This window comes from Rhinatrema bivittatum, chromosome 4 (assembly GCF_901001135.1).
Source record: "Rhinatrema bivittatum chromosome 4, aRhiBiv1.1, whole genome shotgun sequence".
Lineage (NCBI taxonomy): Eukaryota > Metazoa > Chordata > Amphibia > Gymnophiona > Rhinatrematidae > Rhinatrema > Rhinatrema bivittatum.
Genome location: NC_042618.1, coordinates 18319470 through 18341334, shown reverse-complemented (window position 1 = coordinate 18341334; position 21865 = coordinate 18319470). Strand labels below are relative to the sequence as shown.

The window sequence follows — 21865 nt, the reverse complement described above, 5'->3', positions numbered from 1 at the left end:
TGATGCGTAAAGCAACAAAGGTAGTGCTTAGTATGAGGCCCTGTCGTAATGAATGCTTTATTATTTTGATAATGGATAGAAGACTGTGTATTAAGGAAATGAATAAATACACTTTTATATAATATTTTACTCGGCACCAGAAGGGAGATCCAGAAGAACCTGACTCTGTGCGTCCTATTTCGCTATAAATTCCATGGCAGTTCTCTCCTCTCCTCTGGCTGGAAGCCACTTAAGGTCCCTTTGGAACAGTAATCTTTTTTATTTTTAAGCATTTCTAAACATTTTGGAATTTGTTCCACTTTTAGCTGTACAGCATGCAGGACTGAAAATCCCAGAATTCTTACACGAGTTAAAACACGACAACCCCCAACAGCTTGGAGCTAGCTGGCAGATTGGAAATGTGTATTCACGTGTTGCAGGCATTGTGTAATACACTGCACAGCTGAGTGCTGCCTGCCCGAAAAGTCAAACTGTTCCCAGACCTTTTTTTTTATGTCTTTGTATGTCAAATTTGTATCGAGAGTCAACAGACAAAATGAACTTCAGATAATAAAAGGTAATCAAAACGTAGACCTCATACATTTTGAGCTATATTCGAGTAACCTCCTGAATTTTTCACTTGGCAAAATAACGCGCTGCACAGGAAGCATTGATTTGGACCTTAGGATTAACCACTCACCCCGTTCCACCTGCACCAAGATATTGTGCCCACCCCTCCCTGAGAAACACACCTTGTACCTGAGCTGAGGTTTCGTTGCTGTCTTGTTCGTGTTTTCCACGTGAGCTCAGGCAGGGTGAAGGAACACAGGGGGGAGAGCCAGAAGATATCACAACCCAGAGCAAACGAATACCATTGGTGTTGGAATTCAGGTGTGGTTTACAGATGGCAAACTTCTTAGAGTGCCTAGAGCTATGTGCATTCTGATAGCGATATGCCATCCCCAGTACCTGCAGCTAACATTTGGGACTGGATTGCTAATGGTAGAATCATGTTAAACTCTTACATTCCTCTCTCTGATGTTTGTTCTTTCCGCTCCTCTGATAAGGCTGTTTCCGTTGACTCTGGTTTTTCATGTATTTCTGTGGCATCCTGGCCTGAATCTGCTTTGTAATAATAATAGTCACAGCAACCAACTGAATCTTTAACTCATATCAATGAGTTGGCTGAAAGGCAGCACATTTTTTGGCCAAAAGTGCAGTAACCAGAGTCTACTCCGGGAGAACCTGTGTTAATCGTGGTAACCTGCAGGGAGCGGTAGTTACAGCCCTGAAAATAAATAAATCTTGCTGGGCAGACTGGATGGACGTGCTGTGTGGTCAGCAGCTGCAGGCTGGGCTGAGGTGTTCCTTTAACAGGAGTATTCTCTTCCAGGGCTGTTCGGGCAGCAGAAATCTTTTTCTGGACAAAGACTGTAAGGTTTCCAGGTAGATCCATTCATTTCCCTGGTCTTTCCTCTGCATGCATGCTGATGTTATCCTGCTTCTCTTAGGGAAATCAGAACTTACAAGGACTGGAGTTGCCTATGGAGACTAAATGAAGCCAGAGATGGCAGCCCTAGTTGTGTGTGTGTAATTGGGGTGGGGGGAACCCCAGGTTAGACGGGAACTAATCAAATGTCCCAGCTAATTCTCACCACAGTGACTGCTCCTCTCGCTCCCCCTCCCCCCAGCGCCTAAAAAAATAATGCAAGCCGGCCAAGATTACAAATGTGAATACCAGTCTTAGAAAATGGAAGCTACCTGAGGACTGTTAGCCCTGAACGAGTCATGAAAACTAGTTTTTAATTTCCTAAATGTTTCAGAGCTTGGTTACTCTTCACTTGCTCCTTGCCTGTTATGGTTTATGTGATACCTTGTTAGTGAAGTACCGGAGTGTATGAGGCCATATTTGTCTGCTTAAATTACCCTTTACTGGGAGAGGAAGTCTTGCTGGAGATCATTTCAGAACCCTTTACCTGCCCAACTAGAAGTACCCGGGGGCTTCCATAGCATGCATACTTTTAGCTGAATTAAAAAGAGGCATTCCCCTATATTACGGGTATCGAGGCTACTGAAGATATAACGCAGTACCTTGTTGACGTTTTCCAAGTGTTATGTATCAGCAAGCATTTTTTTAAGGATTTTTTTGACCCGAGTTGTCAGAAGAGCAATTAGGTGTTTTAAATCAGCCTATTATGGAGTTGGATATTTCTAGAGCCATTCAAGAGTTAAAGTTAGGGAGTGCTTGGTATATGTAAACAAACAAGGGGCACTCGGACCCTCATGCTAGCACAAGAAATGGCTCAGCTGTTCGAATGAGCCGAGGAGAATCTCCCCCCGCCTTTCCGTGTCCTACGTAGCAGGGAAGGGAAACCTCGAAGCAGATTTCCTCGGCAGCAGCAAGTTGGACCCGGAAGAGTGGGAACCGGGTCCAGAAGCGTTCAATTGATAGTGGAACATTGGGGGCGGCCAGGCACAAATCTAATGGCGACATGGTCGAGCACCAAGGCCAACGTATTCTTCAGTCACAGGGCAGAGCTGCATAGGTGTGCTCCTATGCCTGTGGGCACGGCTCAGCCCGCGTTACGTACGTCTTTCCACCACAGCCTCTAGTAAACAAGACAATAAACAAAGAGAGAGAACCATCCAACCGTCGTCATTCTAGTAGCCCCAGATTGGCTGAGGAGACCTTGCTCTGCAGATCTGGTAAGGCTGCTGGACGGAACCCAATTGGAGTTGCCTAGGGAGTGGGGCCTGCTGTGGCAAAGTGCGTCTCAAGGAAAATCCCGGCTCCATTTTCTCTTCCAGCATTCAACAGTAGCAATGGTCATGGGAAGGATAAGAGTCTGCACCTACTAAATGGGTGTCGCATGCTTCTGAGATATCTGATGGTGACAAATGCTTGTAGAGAGACAGACAAGCTGTTTGTTCTGTTTGCTGGCACCCGAAAAGGGGAAGTGACCTCCAAAGCCACCTTAGCCAGGTGGATTAAGGAAGCAAAAACCTCGGCCTACTTGCTTTTAGGTAAGCAGCTGCTGGCAGCATTACAGACTCGCTCTACAAGGGCGCGGGTATCATCCTGGACAGAGGCCTCAACAGCCTCCCCAGAAAAAAATGTGTAGGGCAGAAACTTGGTCATCCTTGTATTCCTTTTGTCAAGCGTTAGCGGCTGGATGTACAGGCCAAGGCAGATGCTGCCTTGGGGGTGGGAATTGTTAGGACAGCCTCGCCTTCTGCCTGCCCCGGGAAGGAGTTGTTTTTGTAAGTCCCAGACCGTGATGACCTGGTCTGGCAGGAAGGAAAGGAAGGTTAAATTATTCTTACCTGATTATTTTCTTTCCTTGAGCCCTGCTAGTTCTTAAAGTTAATTGTGTGTTAGGGCAGTTGGTGGTTTCCATTGCTTTCACATCATAATGCTGACTGTTGTCAGTGCAGCACCAGTCTACGTACCAAGCGATAATGTCACTGGAAAAGGGGTGTCCTCTGTCTCCATCTCTGCTATTCTCAACTGGTCTAGCAGGACTTAGAGAGGAAATTAACAGGGACAACCACATTTCACTTTTTGTTTACAGTGGTTTGGTGGCATTTTTCCTAGACCCCAGACTGGTGTCAAAAGTGAATTTTAGCTTCTAAATATGTGTGTGTGTGTGTGTGAGAAGATTTGTTGAAAATATCAGGGACTGCTGTCATTGGCAATAATTGAGGGTTTTCTCTGTGCAAGCGAGGACAGAAAGCTCCCTTTTCATTCCTTCCCCCTCTCTTGCTTCTCCCGATAGGTGCAGAGTTGGACTGGCTGAGTAACCGAAGTTTCCACAGCACCGAAGCAGAAACGCTGCACCGGCGGATCCTGCAGCCTGAGGACCCTGCATCTGCCCCATCTCTTCTCTCCAGGTAGTGTGCCCTTTCAGAGATGTATCGCCATCCTTCGATGGGAAGGATGAGGGCTTCTGACCGACTACAAATGTTTTTCATAAACATTAGAGGAGAATGCTGATTCATTATGAATTCCGTCTTCTGCGCTCTCTCTGCGTTTGCTTTCCTTCCGGTCTGCAGCCTCACAGCTGCACCTCTTACACGTCCTAGTTTCTTTTCAGATCAGGGACGGGACTGGTGGACTTGGAGTCCAATTCAGTACTCATACTAAAGAGCTCCCAAAGTTGAAAAGAAGAAAAGGAATACAAAGTATGGGAAGGTGGCAGAGAGGCCCAAAAGGTTATCGCAGTGAACATGGATGATGGCTAGTGTAATGCAATTAATTGTTCCTGTCAGTTGGCTTCCTGTATGTAGTAGTGGAAAGACCGTTCCTACTAGTGGTCATCCACGTTCATTGCGTGGTAACATCCCAGTGGGTCGACTTCTTGGTTGCCACTTCTGTGTAGAACTTGGAAGTGCAAGTATCAAGCATCTTTCATGGCACAAAGGTTTTCTCCGAGGGGATATTCTGCTTCTTTAATCAAACAAGCATAGACACGGGCTTTGCAAGCCGACCGCACAAATCTTTTGCATAGCTCAAATAAGTCTTCTCTGTCTGGCATGATTTGTGCAAAGCCCTTTTTAGCCCATTCACAATTGATTAAGCCCTGGAATGTAGTAACCTCTCGTGCTGTATTAACTCAATCTCTGGTGTTCACATTTAAAAAGGAAAAGAGGTTATGAGATCAAGTTGTTCTCGTCTACTTTCTCTTTTTCATCTAATGTTGTTCTCTTTTTTGATCCTGGATCCTGGATAGCAGGTGCACATGTTTTTAGCGCCTCATTACCAACTCCATACACTATTCCAGGTCACTCCTGATTGCAGCAGCCCAGTGGTTTATGAACTTGTATGCCTGTGTTCAAAGATTTTATATTGGACAAACTTAAATATATCATTGAACACAGAAATGCTGTTCGAACAGTGAAACTGGAAGCTTCGCTAGTGAATCATTGACTCGCTTATCAGCATTTGCTATCTGACTCAATTTTTTGGTTAGCAGATTGATTTGTGCTGGGGGTGGTAATGTGGGTTAAGTTGAGCTGCAGCGTGAACATTTCATTTTTACATAGAACACGTTAAGCCGACAATCAGGAGATTGAGTGGTTTCCTTTCTTGTAGCTTAATTTTGTTAAGTTTTTCATTTCTATTTGAGTCACATGACGTGTATAATGCATGCGCCTGATCATGTTACGGACACTTTCCTTGGCATCCCTGTAACTGAATGGTCCCATGTTCATTCGTATCAGTTTAGAAATATAATTTATTGCTCATTCTATTCTTGTATTATTTTTTTTAACTTTATATTTGTTTTCATTTATAATAATTACAAAGCAAATGTACTTTGTACAGCAAACATAGAAACAAATACAAAGAAATATAATAAGAAGAAGCCATCATTTCAAAATCAAAATATCAAGGGGTAGGAGAACAAACTGAGGTGATCATCCAGAAAAACATGAAAAAAAAAGGAAACTGCCATAACATGAATAGATGCCTCCTGAAAAATACAAGGGACCTAATTACCTAGGACTCACATTTTGGGAAGAAGGCAAAAGCAGTTTCCTAGAATCTAGAAATGCTCACAGTTGTTTAGGGAAAAAGAAAATATAGCAATCGGCATTCAGTTTAATAATACATTTCCAAGGATATCGTAACGTAAATGATGCTCCAAGAGACCCATGCAAAGCTAAAAATCCCTTTCTTCTGTCTTGAGTAACTTTAGCAAGATCTGGAAAGATTTGTACAAACCTACCCATGAAATTTACCTTCATATTCCAAGTAACCTCACATAACTAAACTAATATCTTGCTCGTGAACAAATCATACCAACAGTGTTGCTCTTTCAACAATCTCAAAAGTGGAAGGTTCCAGGAGTGCAGTCAAGTGTGCAAAATCAGGTGGGGAATGCACCTCATTAGCACTAGAGCGTCGAAACGGAAGAAAATAGACTCTTGAAGATATTGAAGAAACCTTAATAGAGCACTCATGAAATTCTGAACCCGACTTAGCCACTAACTCCCAAATGGAGTCCAGAGTCACCACAGCTGGTTTGGGGATTAGAGCTGCAGTCTGTAAACCACTGGAATTAGATGGTGAACAAGGGGACCAAAGAAACAAGAGTAGTAGATTCACTACTTGGTGAAATATCAATTCACAAACATTCCAGAGATCCAGAGTAGAACTCGCATCCTCCGATGGCATTACCGCTGTTGCCAACACTCTACCCGATGCAACTTCCTCGGACGCGGCTCCCATGAGATCATCAGTCGGAGATGCGAGTGCCATTCTGAGTGAGGTTGGCAGTGGGCAGAGATCTAGGGGATTCAAAGATGCTTCCCTGGAAAAGCTTGACACTCCTCTCGCGAGCCCAGCATTGGGGGTCACGTCCCAATAGCAGGAGGCACAGTAGCAGACTCGCTGGGGAGAAGCTGGGCTTCAGAGGCAAGGAAACAGAGCAGCTCAGAGCCATGCTACTGTCATGCCGCCATCTTGACTCCTCCTGTTCTTCCACCTCTTATTCTTATATTAGTTTCATATTTATTTTAAGGATAATTTTCAAACAACTGCATGCAGTGACATATACAAATGTATGTGGCCGCACATAGTTTTACCATAGTATTTTATAACGTGTATATCACTTCTGCGCATATTATAAAATATGCATATGTTGGCCAAATGTGCGAATACATGCAATGCATTGAAAGCATGTACTTTACCCACTTATTTTTAAAATATTCACGCATGTATTTTACGTGCGAAAATAAAGTAGGACTTACGTGAGTCGGGATTTCTATGTGTAAATCAGTGTATTTTACAATAAACGTGCATGAGTGAAGTTACCAGTTTTAATCAATTAATCCACCAGATTGCCCAGTCCTCCTCCAGGTCAGCAAAACCCGTCTGGTTCTTCACCCTGAACTCCCCCATTTCACCCAGACCTCCCACCTTGTCAGTACTACATAGTAAACACATTCAATATCATACCAGATAATTAGCTGGTGTAAATATATGCAAATAAGTTGGAAAATGTACATGCGTGTCTTTTAAAATAGCAACTTGCGCATGTAACTGTTGGCCCCGCCCAGAAATGCTCCTAGACTGCCCCCTTTTAAAGCGCATATATACGTGAGCATGAAAGTGAAAATAAGCGTGCCTTTTGGACTCTTACAAAATAACAGAATATCAAATCGATTTTAAAAGGCCTGCGAGCGCAAATATGGGGGGTTATCTGCGTGGCTGGGCACTGCGTGCGCCGAGCACGTTTTAGAAAGGGCCTGGCCACGTGCGTAACTCCTGAGACGCGCAGAAGCGCCGGGCCTGAAGAAAGGGGGGCGGACTGGGGAGCGGGGTCTGGGTGGGGAGGGGTGGGACAGCGCCATTAGATGCTGTCCCGGGAAGTGTAAAAACAAAAAAGAGGATAGCTAGGGGAGGAGAAGAGGGAGGAAGGGATAGGGGTAGGGTTAAGGAGTGGACTGGGAGGCCCAATTGCGTCGCCGTGCGATTCTTTTAAACGCGGAGGAGGTCACCCACCTGCACATGTGCGCATGGACATTAAAATCCGGTGCGCATGTGAGCGAGGGAATCACATTTTATAACATGCGTGCGCCAGCACGCGCAGGTTATAAAGTAGCTGCATCCATGTGCGCACATGGACGCGCGTGTGCGTCCCTTTTAAAATCTACCCCTATGCGAGTAGAGGCTGCTTACACATGCACATGCTAATTTTTACGCATGTAGCCTTTTGAAAATTCACCTTTTATGTGCTTGAGCCAATTTCTAAAATATATTTTTTTTTTTTACTTATGTGTTTGAATTGTTTCTACCAGAAGGAAAGATTAAAGAAAATCCTCAGCTTGTTCAAAGACCTCCCAAGTTCTTTCAGCTTTAAAACCCTCGCTTCGGAAGGCTGCAGAGAGTGACTGTCGCAGCGGTGGTTTTAGCTGAAGGATACTGGCTGAATCTTTTGAGGGTGAGAGGGAGGTTTCTGTCATTTCATTACCTAATTAGAATGAAGTAATCCGAGGCAGAAAGATATAATGACTTCTCTGGAGAGTGAGCTTCAGTTAGTCTGGGAGCTCCTTGTTTCTTGTCCCTCCATTCTAACCTCCTTCTTTAAGAGTTTGCCAAGGATGGATCTATTAAGAATCAGAATTCAGCCTTCCTCTGCCCTTGGGCAGGTCAATCCATACCTCTGGGTTTATGCACTCCTGCCAGCAGACGGAGATGGACAAAAAGTGACTCATTGACATCATATAGCCCTGCCTCGAAATCAGCCTGCCTGTATTCTCCATCTCCAGCAGATGGTGGGCCTGCGTCTCCCTAGAGGGGAGCGCTCATGGTAAAAAAAAAAAAAAAAAAGGATTAGATGCAGAGTTTGAGCTCCTGAAGCGACACCCGACTGGTCCCTCCTTCAGTTGAGTGGTTTAAGTCTCGATGCTTGGCCAGGCCTAGATTTAAAAAGGGACGAGGGAGAGCTCGGCAGTGAAGGCTTTTGCCCTCTCCCCCAGTAGACAGTGACCCAATCGTGCTGTCAGCTAGGGAAGGGCTGAGCTCAGGTAAAACAGAGCTAGGAGGGAAATGTTAGGCCCCCTTCTTTTCCTACCTCGATGTTTCCTACCCTTTTCCTCTCTCACTTCTCTGGGAGTTAGTGGAGAGAGGGGGCGGCATGGGCCGGCGGGTTGAGCAGCATTTGCTAGGCCCTGCATCGCAGGCTCAATCAGTCAGCTGCGTGGTAGGCCACGGCGGGCAGTATTTTCCTGTGCGCTCAGGCCCATGCGTGCATACACGAGTGAATACGATAAGACACTGCTGTGCTGTATGTGAACAGGCACGTATGTATGTGAGCCTGCAACCTAGGTTTTGGGGGCGTAATTTCACGGGTATGCCTGTGCACGTGTTGGTGTGCATGCAGCAGCCTTGTGGAAAGGATAATGGCACCGGGGACAAAAAAGTCTAAGCACCTTGCTCTTTGTGCTGCTTGCCATATAAGAACAATTCAGCCATTGCTCTCACTTCGACTGTGCCACCATTGTCTGGAGGCTCAAGGTGATTTGTCTCCTAAAGATTTTGCCACTTTTGGGGCATCCCCTCATCTGATGGAGGACTCGGAGGGAGGAGGTGCAGGACGCGCTACTATGGACAGTTCCACTCCCCCTTTGTTTCTGATGGGAGGGAGGGATCGGAGGGTGCCATATTCAGGCCTAGAGGCCCTGGTATAGATTCATTCTCCTTCACCTGAGTGGAATTTTTCCAGTGGTTACGGGCCTTTCTGAAAGGGCGCCCAGCAGAGCCGAAGCAGCCCAGTAAGAAGGGGGCACGTCATGCAGCATCCAACTTGCCATCTAATTTGGGCAGGCACGGCAGAGAGGCTGACCCTGGGGATGTTAAGAATGTTGATCGTGACCTGTTGGATGATATTGGTGGAGATTCAGATTTCACACCTCTTGAAGAGGGAGAAATTCTGTCTGACTTAGAACTATATAGAACTCTACTCCGTTTTTTTTTGTTTGTTTTTTTTTTTTTTGCAAAGACTAGTTGTCAGGTCTGTTGACTCAAACTTTGAAAACGCTTGGAGAAGATGGGGTTGACACTGTGAGATTACATAAGAAAGATCTCATCTTGGGCATCTTGCACAAAGCGTCCTGTTTCTTTCCCCTCCTGGAGCCAATTTAAGAGTTAATTGACTTATTGGAATACTCCAGAAGCAAGCTTTAAAGGGGGGTGGGGCGTTCTTTGAGTCTGTACCCCTTGAATCCGAAGGCAAGGGAGCAGTTGTGATTCCCGAAGGTTGATGCCTTGGTGTGCACTTTTACTAAGTGTACCACCATCCCAGTCGAAGGGGGAGGGCAGCTTTGAAAGATGCACAGGACAGGAGGACTGAGGCTATCCTCAAGTGGGTGTTTGAAGCCATGGCAATGAATTTACAAATAGCTTCTCGCTGCTGCCTGGTGACTCAATCAGGTTTGTGTCTCTCATAGGAGACTCAAGGATCAGAAGCTGATAGCGGTCCAGTGATGGAACCAGGGGCTGCATTTTTGGCTGATGCTGGCTGTGACTTGGTGCATACGGCCACTAGAGATATAGCTTCCATGATAGTAGCCAGGCGCCTGTTGTGGCTACGAAACTGGTCATCGGATACTATTTCTAAATCAAGTTTGACAAGATTGCCCTTTATGGGTTCTCTCCTGTTTGGGACTGAGTTGGAGAAGATGTTGAATAAATGGGGTGAATCCAAAATTCCACGATTGCCAGAGGACAGGAAAGTGGCGTTGCGTTCTTTTGGGGCAAAAACCTGCTTCAGGAATTCCCATTGGTTTCATCCTTACTGAGGAGCAGCTGCTCAAAAGTCTTGTCCCTTCAGAAGATCTCAGTTCTTTTGACCTAAGAAGCCTCATAAGGAAATGGGCTCTGGGACTGGAGCATATTGATTTTCTCAGTGAAGGTGTGGGGGCTCACTTATCTAAGCATGTGGTCTCGCTTTTATCACAAGTGTGCCCAGATTACGATGGACCAGTGAGTCCTGGAGGTGGTAAGAGACAGCTGTGCTCTAGAATTCCTCTGAATTTCTCCAGATGCATTTATGGTTTCCCCATGCAACTCCTTAGCGAAGAAAGTAGCAATGGAGGTTATGTTGAGAAGGCTGATAGATCTGAAGGCCATAATTCCAGTTCCCAGATCACAAGAAAATACAGGGCACTGTTCCATTTATTTTGTCATTCCCAAGAAGGAAGAGGGTTCCTTTCGACCAATTTTGGATCTGAAGGGAGTCAATCAGCATTTGCTTGTGACTCACTTCAGGATGGAAACCCTATGCTCTATAATTATGGCAGTACAGAGAGAGGAATTTCTCTCGATCTGACGAAGGCTGTCTATATATTCCTATTCGACAAGAACATAGTTTCCTACATTTTGCTGTTCTAGGGCACCATTATTAGTTTCAAGCCCTACCCTTCGGTCTGCCTACTGTGCCCAGAACTTTCTTCAGAGTCATGGTGGATGTAGTGGCGTCTCTGTGCAAGGAGGGCATTCTAGTCCATCTGTATCTGGACAACTGGTTGATTTGAGTCAAGAGTGTGGAAGAGAGTCAATTGGCGATTCACAAAGTGATTTGCCGTGCTTCAGGAGCTAGGCTGGGTGGTGAACTTAGCCAAGAGCAGTCTACAGCAGACTCAGTCGCTGGTGTACCTCAGTATGCGATTCAATATGGAGCGGGGCAGGGTGTTCCTGCCAGGGAAACATATTCAGAAGTTGGTGACTCAGGTCCAGTTCTTGAGGGCTTTTCATCCAGTGGTGTGATCTTTTTTGCAGGTCCAGGTGGTCTATGGTGGCAGCATTGGAGGTAGTTCGCAGTGAGGCTCCAATTGCCGATAACAGTGGGCAACCAGTTGCAATGGTAGTTACAAGTGGGCCACCTCAGGAAAGGAGGGTGCTTGGAGACACCAGACTGGTGCTCACGACAGATGCGAGCCTTCGATTGGGAGGCTCACCATCGGTGGAATGTCGAGGAATGACAGTGGACCATCAATCGTTTGAAAGCACATGCAGTTCTCTTGGTGCGCTTAAGGTTCGCTGAGCAGCAAGCAGATCAAATGGTGTGAATAATATCGGACAATGCCACGACGGTTGTCCTCATAAATAATCAGGGCAGAAACAGAAGCCATCAGGTGTCGTGGAGAAAGATGCTCTCATGGTGTGGGCAGAACAACATCTTCAAGAGATATCCACCTTCCACATTGATGGGAAGGACAATGTGCAGGCCGACTTTCTCAGCAGACAGGTCTTGGACCCAGGAAGTGGGAGTTGGCAGACGAGGCTTTTCAATTCATAGTGTCTCGTTGGGATTGGCCATAACTGGGCTTAATGGTGAGCTCCAACAATGTGAAGGTGCCATGGTTCTACAATCACAGAAGGTATCTGAGAGCACTAGGGATCGATGCTCTCGTCCAGATGTGGCTGCAGGCGTGTTATATGCTTTCTCCCTGGCCAGTGATTGGCAGGGTAATTCAGAAGATTGCGAGTCATAACAAGTCCGTACTTCTAGTGGTTCTGGATTAGCCCCGGAGGCCATGATATGCTGATCTTCAGCAGCTCCTAGTGGATGGTCCTCTCAGGCTGCCTCTCAGGGAGGATCTGCTACATCAGGGGCTGATAGTGCACAACAATCTGGGTTGGTTTTGTCTTACTGTTTGGCCCTTGAGAGGCCTTGGCTACTGAAGCATGGTTTATTCTTTGGCAGTGATTTCCACATTGCTTTGCGCTAGAAAGTTTTTTACGTCTCTGGCTTATGTTAGGGTTTGGAGAGTATTCGAGAGCTGGTGTGGGGTGCAAGGTTCTCACAGTCTTAAAGTTGAGATTCTACTCATTTTGGAATTTTTACAGGAATGTTTGGTTAAGGGCTTGGCCCTAAACACTCTGAAAGTACAGATAGCTTGCTATAGGGGGCAGACCAATGATAGGTACTTGTCTTCCCATCCAGATATGTCCAAGTGTTTGAAGAGAGTCAAGCATCTACATCCTCCCTTGAGCCTACCGATGCCTCTTTGGGACCTTAATCTAGTATTTCGGTTTTTGGTGGGTCCTACGTTTCGGCCGTTATGTGATCTCTCCTTGCGTCTGCTTACCTTGAAAATGTTTTTTCAGGTGATGATCTGTTCAGCGAGGCATATCTCTCTGAGCTACAGTCTATTTCTTGTCATGAGCTGTTTCTCCGAATACCTCCGGGGGCAATACACCTTAAGACTGTACCTTCCTTTTTACTAAAAGTGGTATCAGATTTTCATTTGAATCAGTCTATTTCCCTGCCCAAAATGGACAGGGATAGAGATGAGCGGAATTATTGATTGTTGCATGCTTTGGATGTCAAATGGCATCAGATGTAGAATTTGAAGGTTATTCGCTCTTTGAGAAAGACTGATCGACTGTTCTCCATGATGGAGGTAAACAAGGGGAACTGGCATCGCAGGTAGCCTGTTGGATTAAAGAGGTCATCGTGGCTGCCTATGTGGATGCAGACATATCATTGCCTAGACAGGGCAGGGTGCATTCCAAAAGAGCTCAGGCAGTCTTGTAGGTGGTTGTTGACTTCTGTCGAGATTTACTGGGCAGCAATATGGTCTTCCTTACATACTTTCTCCAAGCATTACCGCTTGGATGTTAAGGCTCAAAAGGACGCGGCTTTCATACTTGCAGTGTTGACAGGACTGCAAGTATTTTCCCACCCGTTTCGGGAATAGCTTTGGTTCATACCACCGGTGTGCATTGGCTTGCCTGAGTGCAGAGGAAGATGAAATTACTTCTTACCTGATAATTTCCTTTCTTCTAAGGAAGGCAAATCAATCCACAACCCACCCTAGGCTGCCTACTTGGTTTTAGTTTGTCCTTTGGGGATGATGCAGAGTATTCCTTCTTTTGAGTTGTTTGAAGGACTGGTAAGTGAAATAACCAGCCCCTAAGATCAATTGATGTTAAATTTTTACTGAGCTCAGTGCTTCCCAGTTGGCAGGAAGTAATGAGTTTTTTGTTGACTGTTAATAGTCATATTTCAAGTATAATCAGTTTGTCCACAGTTTGGCTTTTCTAGAGATACTGGTAGGCTGATGTTGGGGCAGGGCCATATGTTATTGATGTCAACAAGTCATTTTTCTCTGTCTCCATCTGCTGGTAGGAGTGCATAACGCACTGGTATGGATTGGCCTGCCTGAGTGCAGAGGAAAGGAAATGTATCAGGTAAGAAGCAGTTTCACCATGCTTTCCCCAGCGATCAGGGAGAAGGTTTCCTTAGCTGAATTTCCCTCAGAAACCCTAATGAGACTTCTCTTTTATTGCCTAAATAGGAGTCCTTTGAGATCCGATGTGACAGAAGAAAGCGTTGCAGATGAAGGGACCAAAAAATCAAGCAAGAAGAAGAAAAAGAAACACAAGCATCTCAAGAGAAAAAAGACGAGGAAGACAGATTCTAGGAACAGTGAATCGAGCTCGGAGACAGAGCCTGTGAAGGACAAGGCAGGGGAGCAGGAAAGAGGAGCCCAGAAACCAGGGTAAGAATATGGTGGAGATTGTGTTGTGTTGTAGATTAAGGTTCCCATACTGCACAGGATGACTAGCAGTGGACTGGAAGCAGAAGGAGGGGGTACATGGGTAAAGGTGATGCTAAATCCATCCCATTTAAGCCTGAAGAAGCTGGAAGTCACCCAGGTCTACTGGTTTTGTCATCGAGCCAACCAAATGCAATCTGAACTGAAAAACTCCCCATGCAAGTGTATTCGAGGTGTCTAAATCCTTTTTTGAGTCCAGAGATTTGAAGACTTTTGGAGTTGCCATTGAGAGGTTTTTTTTGTTTGTTTTCCTCTGCTATTTTATTTGATAAAGAAATGCTTTCCATGTGTCCAGCTAGTTCAGAAGATCTATCCTGCCTGTTTCCCCTGCAGGAAATGCTTTGGTGACCTGGCCCCAGTGGCCCCAGCTTCCTCTGCTGCTGTTCACGTGGCTCATTTGTTTGCAAGCTTTCTGAAGCGTACGTGTATGTGTGCAGCGCGCGTCTGTAGTGTCGAGGTGTTAGAATTCATGATTTCACGAATGCCGACTGCATTTCCAAAAAAGACCTGCTTTCATCCCTTTTCTTCCCAGACAGAGCATTGAAATATCAGACACCGTTAAAAGGCACTTGGTTTGGCTCGAGGATATTCAGTCGGTGACCGGAGAGGCCTTCAGAATTGATAAGAATCCTGATCCTGCAAACTGGGAGTACAAGTCCATCTACCGAGCACATATAGCAAGGTAAGATGGGTGAGAGCCTGCCAGACCCGTTCAGTGCTGCTTCCCGAGGCTCAGGCTATGGGCAGGGCCTTCACTGGAGGAGGAAGAGGAATGAAAGATGGCGCTGAGTCATGAGAAGGCTGGAAGTGCGCAGAGGGGTTTGGGATGACATCCTAGCAGGGCGGGGGGGGGGGGGGGGGGGGATGTCGCTGGCACTCTGATGTGGAGTGTCGTTTTGGTTTTGTTTTTTTAAATCGTTTTATATAAGGTGTACAGGATTTAACACTTCTTGGTCTGTTCTGTCTGAAGCTCTTTGGGGCAGGGAGCTCTTATTCACCTGCATGATACGTATTTATAATTGCTAATTTAAAAATAAATGATAATGCACCTGTTTACCTTGTACGGTGCTGTATATACTGCAGTGGATGCATACATAGGATGTGTTTGCCTTGTACGGTGCTGTATATACTGCAGTGGATGCATACATAGGATGTGTTTGCCTTGTACGGTGCTGTATATACTGCAGTGGATGCATACATAGGATGTGTTTGCCTTGTACGGTGCTGTATATACTGCAGTGGATGCATACATAGGATGTGTTTGCCTTGTACGGTGCTGTATATACTGCAGTGGATGCATACATAGGATGTGTTTGCCTTGTACGGTGCTGTATATACTGCAGTGGATGCATACATAGGATGTGTTTGCCTTGTACGGTGCTGTATATACTGCAGTGGATGCATACATAGGATGTGTTTGCCTTGTACGGTGCTGTATATACTGCAGTGGATGCATACATAGGATGTGTTTGCCTTGTACGGTGCTGTATATACTGCAGTGGATGCATACATAGGATGTGTTTGCCTTGTACGGTGCTGTATATACTGCAGTGGATGCATACATAGGATGTGTTTGCCTTGTACGGTGCTGTATATACTGCAGTGGATGCATACATAGGATGTGTTTGCCTTGTACGGTGCTGTATATACTGCAGTGGATGCATACATAGGATGTGTTTGCCTTGTACGGTGCTGTATATACTGCAGTGGATGCATACATAGGATGTGTTTGCCTTGTACGGTGCTGTATATACTGCAGTGGATGCATACATAGGATGTGTTTGCCTTGTACGGTGCTGTATATACTGCAGTGGATGCATACATAGGATGTGTTTGCCTTGTACGGTGCTGTATATACTGCAGTGGATGCATACATAGGATGTGTTTGCCTTGTACGGTGCTGTATATACTGCAGTGGATGCATACATAGGATGTGTTTGCCTTGTACGGTGCTGTATATACTGCAGTGGATGCATACATAGGATGTGTTTGCCTTGTACGGTGCTGTATATACTGCAGTGGATGCATACATAGGATGTGTTTGCCTTGTACGGTGCTGTATATACTGCAGTGGATGCATACATAGGATGTGTTTGCCTTGTACGGTGCTGTATATACTGCAGTGGATGCATACATAGGATGTGTATTGATCCGGTTTCTTATTATGCCCTGAGACCTTTTTGTTGCCCCATTAAGATTGCCTTTCCCTTGCAGTCCTTGAACTTGACAGGCAGGTGGAGGCCTAATGCCTGCTGTGCTCTGCAGTTTTTGGTGGCTAAAACTAAACAGGTTAATCTGAGGGGGGATATGATAGAGGTGTTTAAAATCATGAGAGGTCTAGAACGGGTAGATGTGAATTGGTTATTTACACTTTTCGATAATAGGAGGATTAGGGGGCACTCCATGAAGTTAGCAAGTAGCACATTTAAAACTAATTGGAGAAAGTTCTTTTTCACTCAATGCACAATAAAGCTCTGGAATTTGTTGCCAGAGGATGTGGTTAGTGCAGTTAGTGTAGCTGGGTTTAAAAAAAGGTTTGGAAAAGTTCTTGGAGAAGTCCATTAACTGCTATAAATCAAGTTGGTTTAGGGAATAGCCACTGCTATTACTGGCATCAGTAGCATGGGATCTACTTAGTGTTTGGGTACTTGCCAGGTACTTGTAGCCTGGATTAGCCACTGTTGGAAACAGGATGCTGGGCTTGATGGACCCTTGGTCTGACCCAGTATGGCAACTTCTTATGTTCTTATGCTATATATATCCCTAAGTGAGGCTTGAATGCATACTCCCCCGGTCCCCAAGAGAAGGTGTAATGTTGTAACATTCTGCATTGTTGGTGGTCAGAAAACTAGTGTTTTGGGCTATCATTGCTTGTACAGTACCAGCTCTAGTGGGGACTAGCCCAGAATTCACTAAAAGTTCTCAATCTTGCCTGGGAGTGCAGAGGAATCTGATTTTTCCAAGGCTTTGTCCAAGCTCTTGTGGGGACAGCCTAACCTGAACTTCTTTAGGCAGTAGCTAAGTACAATGAAATGTCTAAATACTTGTTCTTTTACCCATTGGCTGTTTGCAAACGTACATCTTTTTTTCTGTTCACTGTTGTAAGTATCTGTTAATACACTTTTTAGTTTGTTAGCTCTGTCCCAGTGTTGTTTTGTATTTGGTCTGTAGGTGCATTTCTAGGAACTGGGTGACCCTTTGGTTGTGTGGGATCCGGGTGTCCTTAGAAAGCACCAGGGGATAACGTTCAGGCCGAGTACAGGCCCGGAGGCCCAGCTGGTGGGCAGCAGATAGCCAGTGTAGAAGCACATACATGCACAGGTGCAGGCGGGCCAAAGCATTGTGCTTGGGAAGTACCTTCTACGTGTCCAAAGGGTTAACCCTGAACAGGTGTTTGGGGTGGCGCTAAGGCTTTTTGTGACAGGATGGTATTTATTAAAAAAAAAAAGCTCAGGAAACTGGAGCCGTGCCAATGATCATGGTTACACATACTGTCCATAAACGAAAATAAATCTCCATCAGTATGCATAGAGACAGGGAATGACATTTTTCCCCATGCAAACACATGTTCCCTGTACGTACCAGGATCAGTCCAGACCGTGGTTATGTCCCCCTTCCAGCAGATGGAGTCAGAGCAAAAACTGAGAGGGCGGTCCCTGATAACTTAAAAAAAAAAAAAGTGCTTTTATGTTTCAGATATTTCCCCATGCAAACACATGATCATAATCCAGCAAATATGGCAAATTGTTAGCTCATCTTTAAAAAAAAAAAAAAAAAGTGCTTTTATGTTTCAGATATTTCCCCATGCAAACACATGATCATAATCCAGCAAATATGGCAAATTGTTAGCTCATCTTTAAAAAAAAAAAAAAAAAAAAAAAAAGTGCTTTTATGTTTCAGATATTTCCCCATGCAAACACATGATCATAATCCAGCAAATATGGCAAATTGTTAGCTCATCTTTAAAAAAAAAAAAAAAAAGTGCTTTTATGTTTCAGATATTTCCCCATGCAAACACATGATCATAATCCAGCAAATATGGCAAATTGTTAGCTCATCTTTAAAAAAAAAAAAAAAAAAAGTGCTTTTATGTTTCAGATATTTCTCGTTGTTTTTGATTTAAAACCTACAGAACATATATTATGTTAAATTTTGTAGGTACAAAAGGAAAGGGAACTCCTGTCTTGGTATTAATCCAAAGAAGCAATGGATAAGTTGGGAGGACTCTGGCACTGAAAAGAAACAGCTCATCAAGCGAGCGGAGCGCTACTTCACCAAAAGCGGGGTGCGGTTACTCGCCACGGACGGGATCCCAGTCTGCAGCAGAACCCAGGCCACCCTCCTCTGTGACCCTGCTCTCATACCCCTCCAGGAAGGGGGCGAGGGTGAGAAGGCGGCCTGGGTCAATCCTCTCGGAGTTTACGATGCGTCCACCACGCTGTGGCTCCAAGGAAAGGGGGTTCCCGAGAGTGAGGCCAAGCAGCCGCCGTCCCGCGAGGACCTGAACCACACCCTGAAGGCAAAGGTGGAGGAGTTCAACCGCAAGCTGAGGGAGAGTCCCGGGGATGTCCAGGCTTGGATGGCGTTTGTCGATTTCCAGGTGCGCTTTTACAGCAGAATTTAAGAAATTTGCAGTTTTTAAGGTTTCTGAGTTGAGAAAGGTGGTTTGTGGAATCTCAGACCTAGGGAGAGGTTGGGAAGGAGATAAAATGGCAAACCCGGTCTGGGATCCTGCCAGGTACTTGTGACTTGCATTGGCCACTGTTGGAAACAGGATGCCGGGCTTGATGGACCCTCGGCCTGATCCACCATGGCATATCTTTATGTTCTTATGGCTTCCCCGCTCCAGACCTGAATGATGCATGAAAGCCATAGACGGGAATCACAGCAATATATGGGGAAATGCTGAGGCTTTTGGGAGCCAATTTTCAAAGGGTTTATGCTCCTAATTTTGGGAAAGAGGCTCTTATATAGGCCCTTCTGAAAATTTAACTAGGGCTGAGTACCTAATTGAAGGCTCCTCGTTTCATTAGGCTCTTAGGTTTAGGATCCTAAAAAGTAGGTGCCTACAGGGACGGACTTAGTGCAGGGAAAGGAAGGAGCTGGCACTGATTTTCAGCACGAGGCACCTAACTTAGACTACTAAATCTAGGCTAATGAATAGCTGGCCGTCATTTTAGGAGCCTAACTTAAGCATCTAAATGCATGTGAATTTTCATCTGAAAACAGTCACCTGACTTAGGAGCTCAGTTCTTTTGAATGTCGGCCCCTTTATTTCTTGTTTGTATTTTTCACACTGATGACAAAAGTTGAAGAGATATTGCAAGAGCTGAGAAAACCACTTCTGCTCTCTGGTAGCTGCAGTGAAGCAGTGTCGTTCCCTCTTTGCAGCATCCCATAGTTAACATCAGAGTCACCCGCCAGCCGTCTTCCCGAGCGGGCCTTTAACTCCACTTGTATTGTTTCTTAAGGACGAACTGCTGAAAGGACCCAGTATGTACACCACCAACGAGCGAGAGCTCGAAAGCGGAAGGAAGTCGCTGAGGCTCGTCTTGGAGAAAAAGCTCTGCATCCTGGAGAGGGCCATCGAGAGCAATCCACACCACGTGGAGCTGAAGCTGGCCAGGCTGAAGCTGTGCGAGGAGTTTTGGGAGCCCGCCGCTCTGCTGAAAGAGTGGCAGAAGCTGGTTTTCCTGCATCCCAATAATGCCGCGCTCTGGCAGAAGTATCTCCTCTTTTCCCAAAGCCAGTTCAGCACCTTTTCCGTGTCCAAAGTCATCAGCTTGTACGGGAAATGCCTGAGCACCCTGGCAGCAGTGCAGGACGGCAGCATGGTGTCCCACCCTGTGCTGGCGGGCACAGAGGAGGCCATGTTCGGTAATGTAACATACTGTGTTATATGTTTGTCCCCCTGATTTTCCAGCTTCCTCCTTAAGCATTTTTGCTAGAGCTCTGTGGCCTTCTGTTTTTCATTTGTCAGCCAGCTCCGGGGCCTTGCATTTTGATGATGATGACTTGATTCTCCCTGGGCCCCCTCAAGCTTTAAAACCACATTCCCAGTACGTACCAGGATCAGTCCAGAGAAGTGGGTTGTGCCTCCTTACCAGCAGATGGAGTCAGAGAACAAAGCTTTGGGCACTGCCATATATACTAGAGTGCCACCTGCAGTCCCTCAGTATTTCTCTGACTCCAGCAGATGGCAGAGATGCACTCTTGCAGTTTTTAATTTGATTTTCTATTTTTCAGTACTTAGAATTTTTTCCTTTTCTTACGATCGCTTCCTGAAGTGTTAGGCACCTTCGTGGGCCATCCCTCGGTGGAAGCCTGGCGTCTGGGGGATTGGATATCCCTGTCAGGGTTTCGCCTGCTCCGGGTCTGTGTGTGCAGGCCAGGGGTTCTTGGGTACGCCATACGGACATTGCCTCAGCTGCTCCCTTCATCCCTGCCAGAGCAACTTCTGTTGTTAGTAAAGTTTATTAAAAAAAAAAAAAAAAGTTTCAACAGGAGGAAAATGTTTCTTTGGGGCTCCGGTCTGAGACAATGCCTCTGAGGTAAGGAGTCTGTGCGGTGGGATCAGGCCCTGGGAGGCTGTCAGCTCCATTTCCCTTCGGCTCCCGGAGCTCCGGGCTGCCGCAGAAGGGAAAGGGTGAGTTTAATTTTTAATCCTCCGGTCCGATTTTATTTCGCGGCGGCGTTTTCTGACAGGGACCGGCTTGGTTGGGTGCGGCCTGGCTGTGCGCGCATTTTTTTACCTACTTTAGACCGCGCTTGAGTGTTGACATTTTTTCCCGCGTTGCGGTTCCGTGAGATGGTGCAGCATTTGCAGCCTTTCTTCCTCCCCCTTCTCCACTTGGCGGCGCGATTGCAGGGATGGGACCGCGCTCTAAATCGCTGGCCTGCCCCGTGTGTGGCACAAGCGGGCAGGCCCTGGATGTGGCCCTGTTATGCCCCAAATGTGCTGAGGAGGCAGGGGAATTATCGGAACCGGAAGGCCCTGCCTCCGGGGACGCCCTAGTTTTCCCGGGGCTGGAATCGCGGGAGGAGGATCCATCTCCCGTTTTGGTTCCTGTAGGGGAGGATCTCCCAGGAGGAGCGAGTACTGCGCCTCCGGTGGCTTCCCCAGAAGGGGAGGGGGCTCTGAAAAGGGGTTTCCCGCGGAGTTTATTCTCCTCGTGCATGAAGCTTTTTTGGCCCACAAACGCACGGCGGTGAAGAGACCCGGAATCCCGGGGGACCGCAATCATCCTCCGGAGAAATGTAATGGGGCCGCTGATCCTGGGCACTGTCCTATGGATCAGGGACAACCGGGTAAGGAGGGCATTCAGGGTCCTCAGGGGCACTACCAGGATCCGGATCAGCCCCATCCGCGGGAACAGGTGCAGATAAGGACCCGGATCAGGCGGATGTGGATACGGATGACACAGATGATCTCGATACCCCGCCAACAGAGGGCGACAATCCCAGTGTGGTCCGTTTATTCAAGAGAGACGAACTACGCCCCTTATTCCTCAGGTCCTAGAGGTCCTGGACATTAAGGTGTCTCAGGAGGAGTCGGACAATGAGGGGGTTAATCCCGCCCTTGACGGCATCCGGGGTCCCACGACGTCTTTTCCTCTACCGAAGAAAGTCCGCAAACTGGTAACCCGGGAGTGGGAAGCTCCTGATGCCGGTCTGAAGGCGGGCAGAACAATGGCTAAGATATATATCCTGTCGTCGGACGTCTTAGACCTTTTGAAGATCCCTAAGGTGGATGCTGCGGTCTCATTGGTCACTAAAGACTACTATCCCGGTCGCTGGGGCGGCCACCCTTAAGGACATG

General features: G+C 46.3%; 1 protein-coding gene across 2 annotated transcripts in view; it reads left to right on the top strand.

The window, feature by feature from the left end:
• NRDE2 (NRDE-2, necessary for RNA interference, domain containing) overlaps window positions 1-21865 on the top strand; it is a 58382-nt gene that overhangs the window by 12779 nt on the left and 23738 nt on the right. For both annotated transcript variants that reach the window (XM_029597781.1, XM_029597780.1), the window contains exons 2-6: window positions 3756-3870; window positions 13786-13989; window positions 14579-14728; window positions 18205-18646; window positions 19518-19923. In XM_029597781.1, the coding sequence (XP_029453641.1) occupies window positions 3756-3870; window positions 13786-13989; window positions 14579-14728; window positions 18205-18646; window positions 19518-19923 (1317 nt within the window). The remainder of the gene's footprint in view (window positions 1-3755; window positions 3871-13785; window positions 13990-14578; window positions 14729-18204; window positions 18647-19517; window positions 19924-21865) is intronic.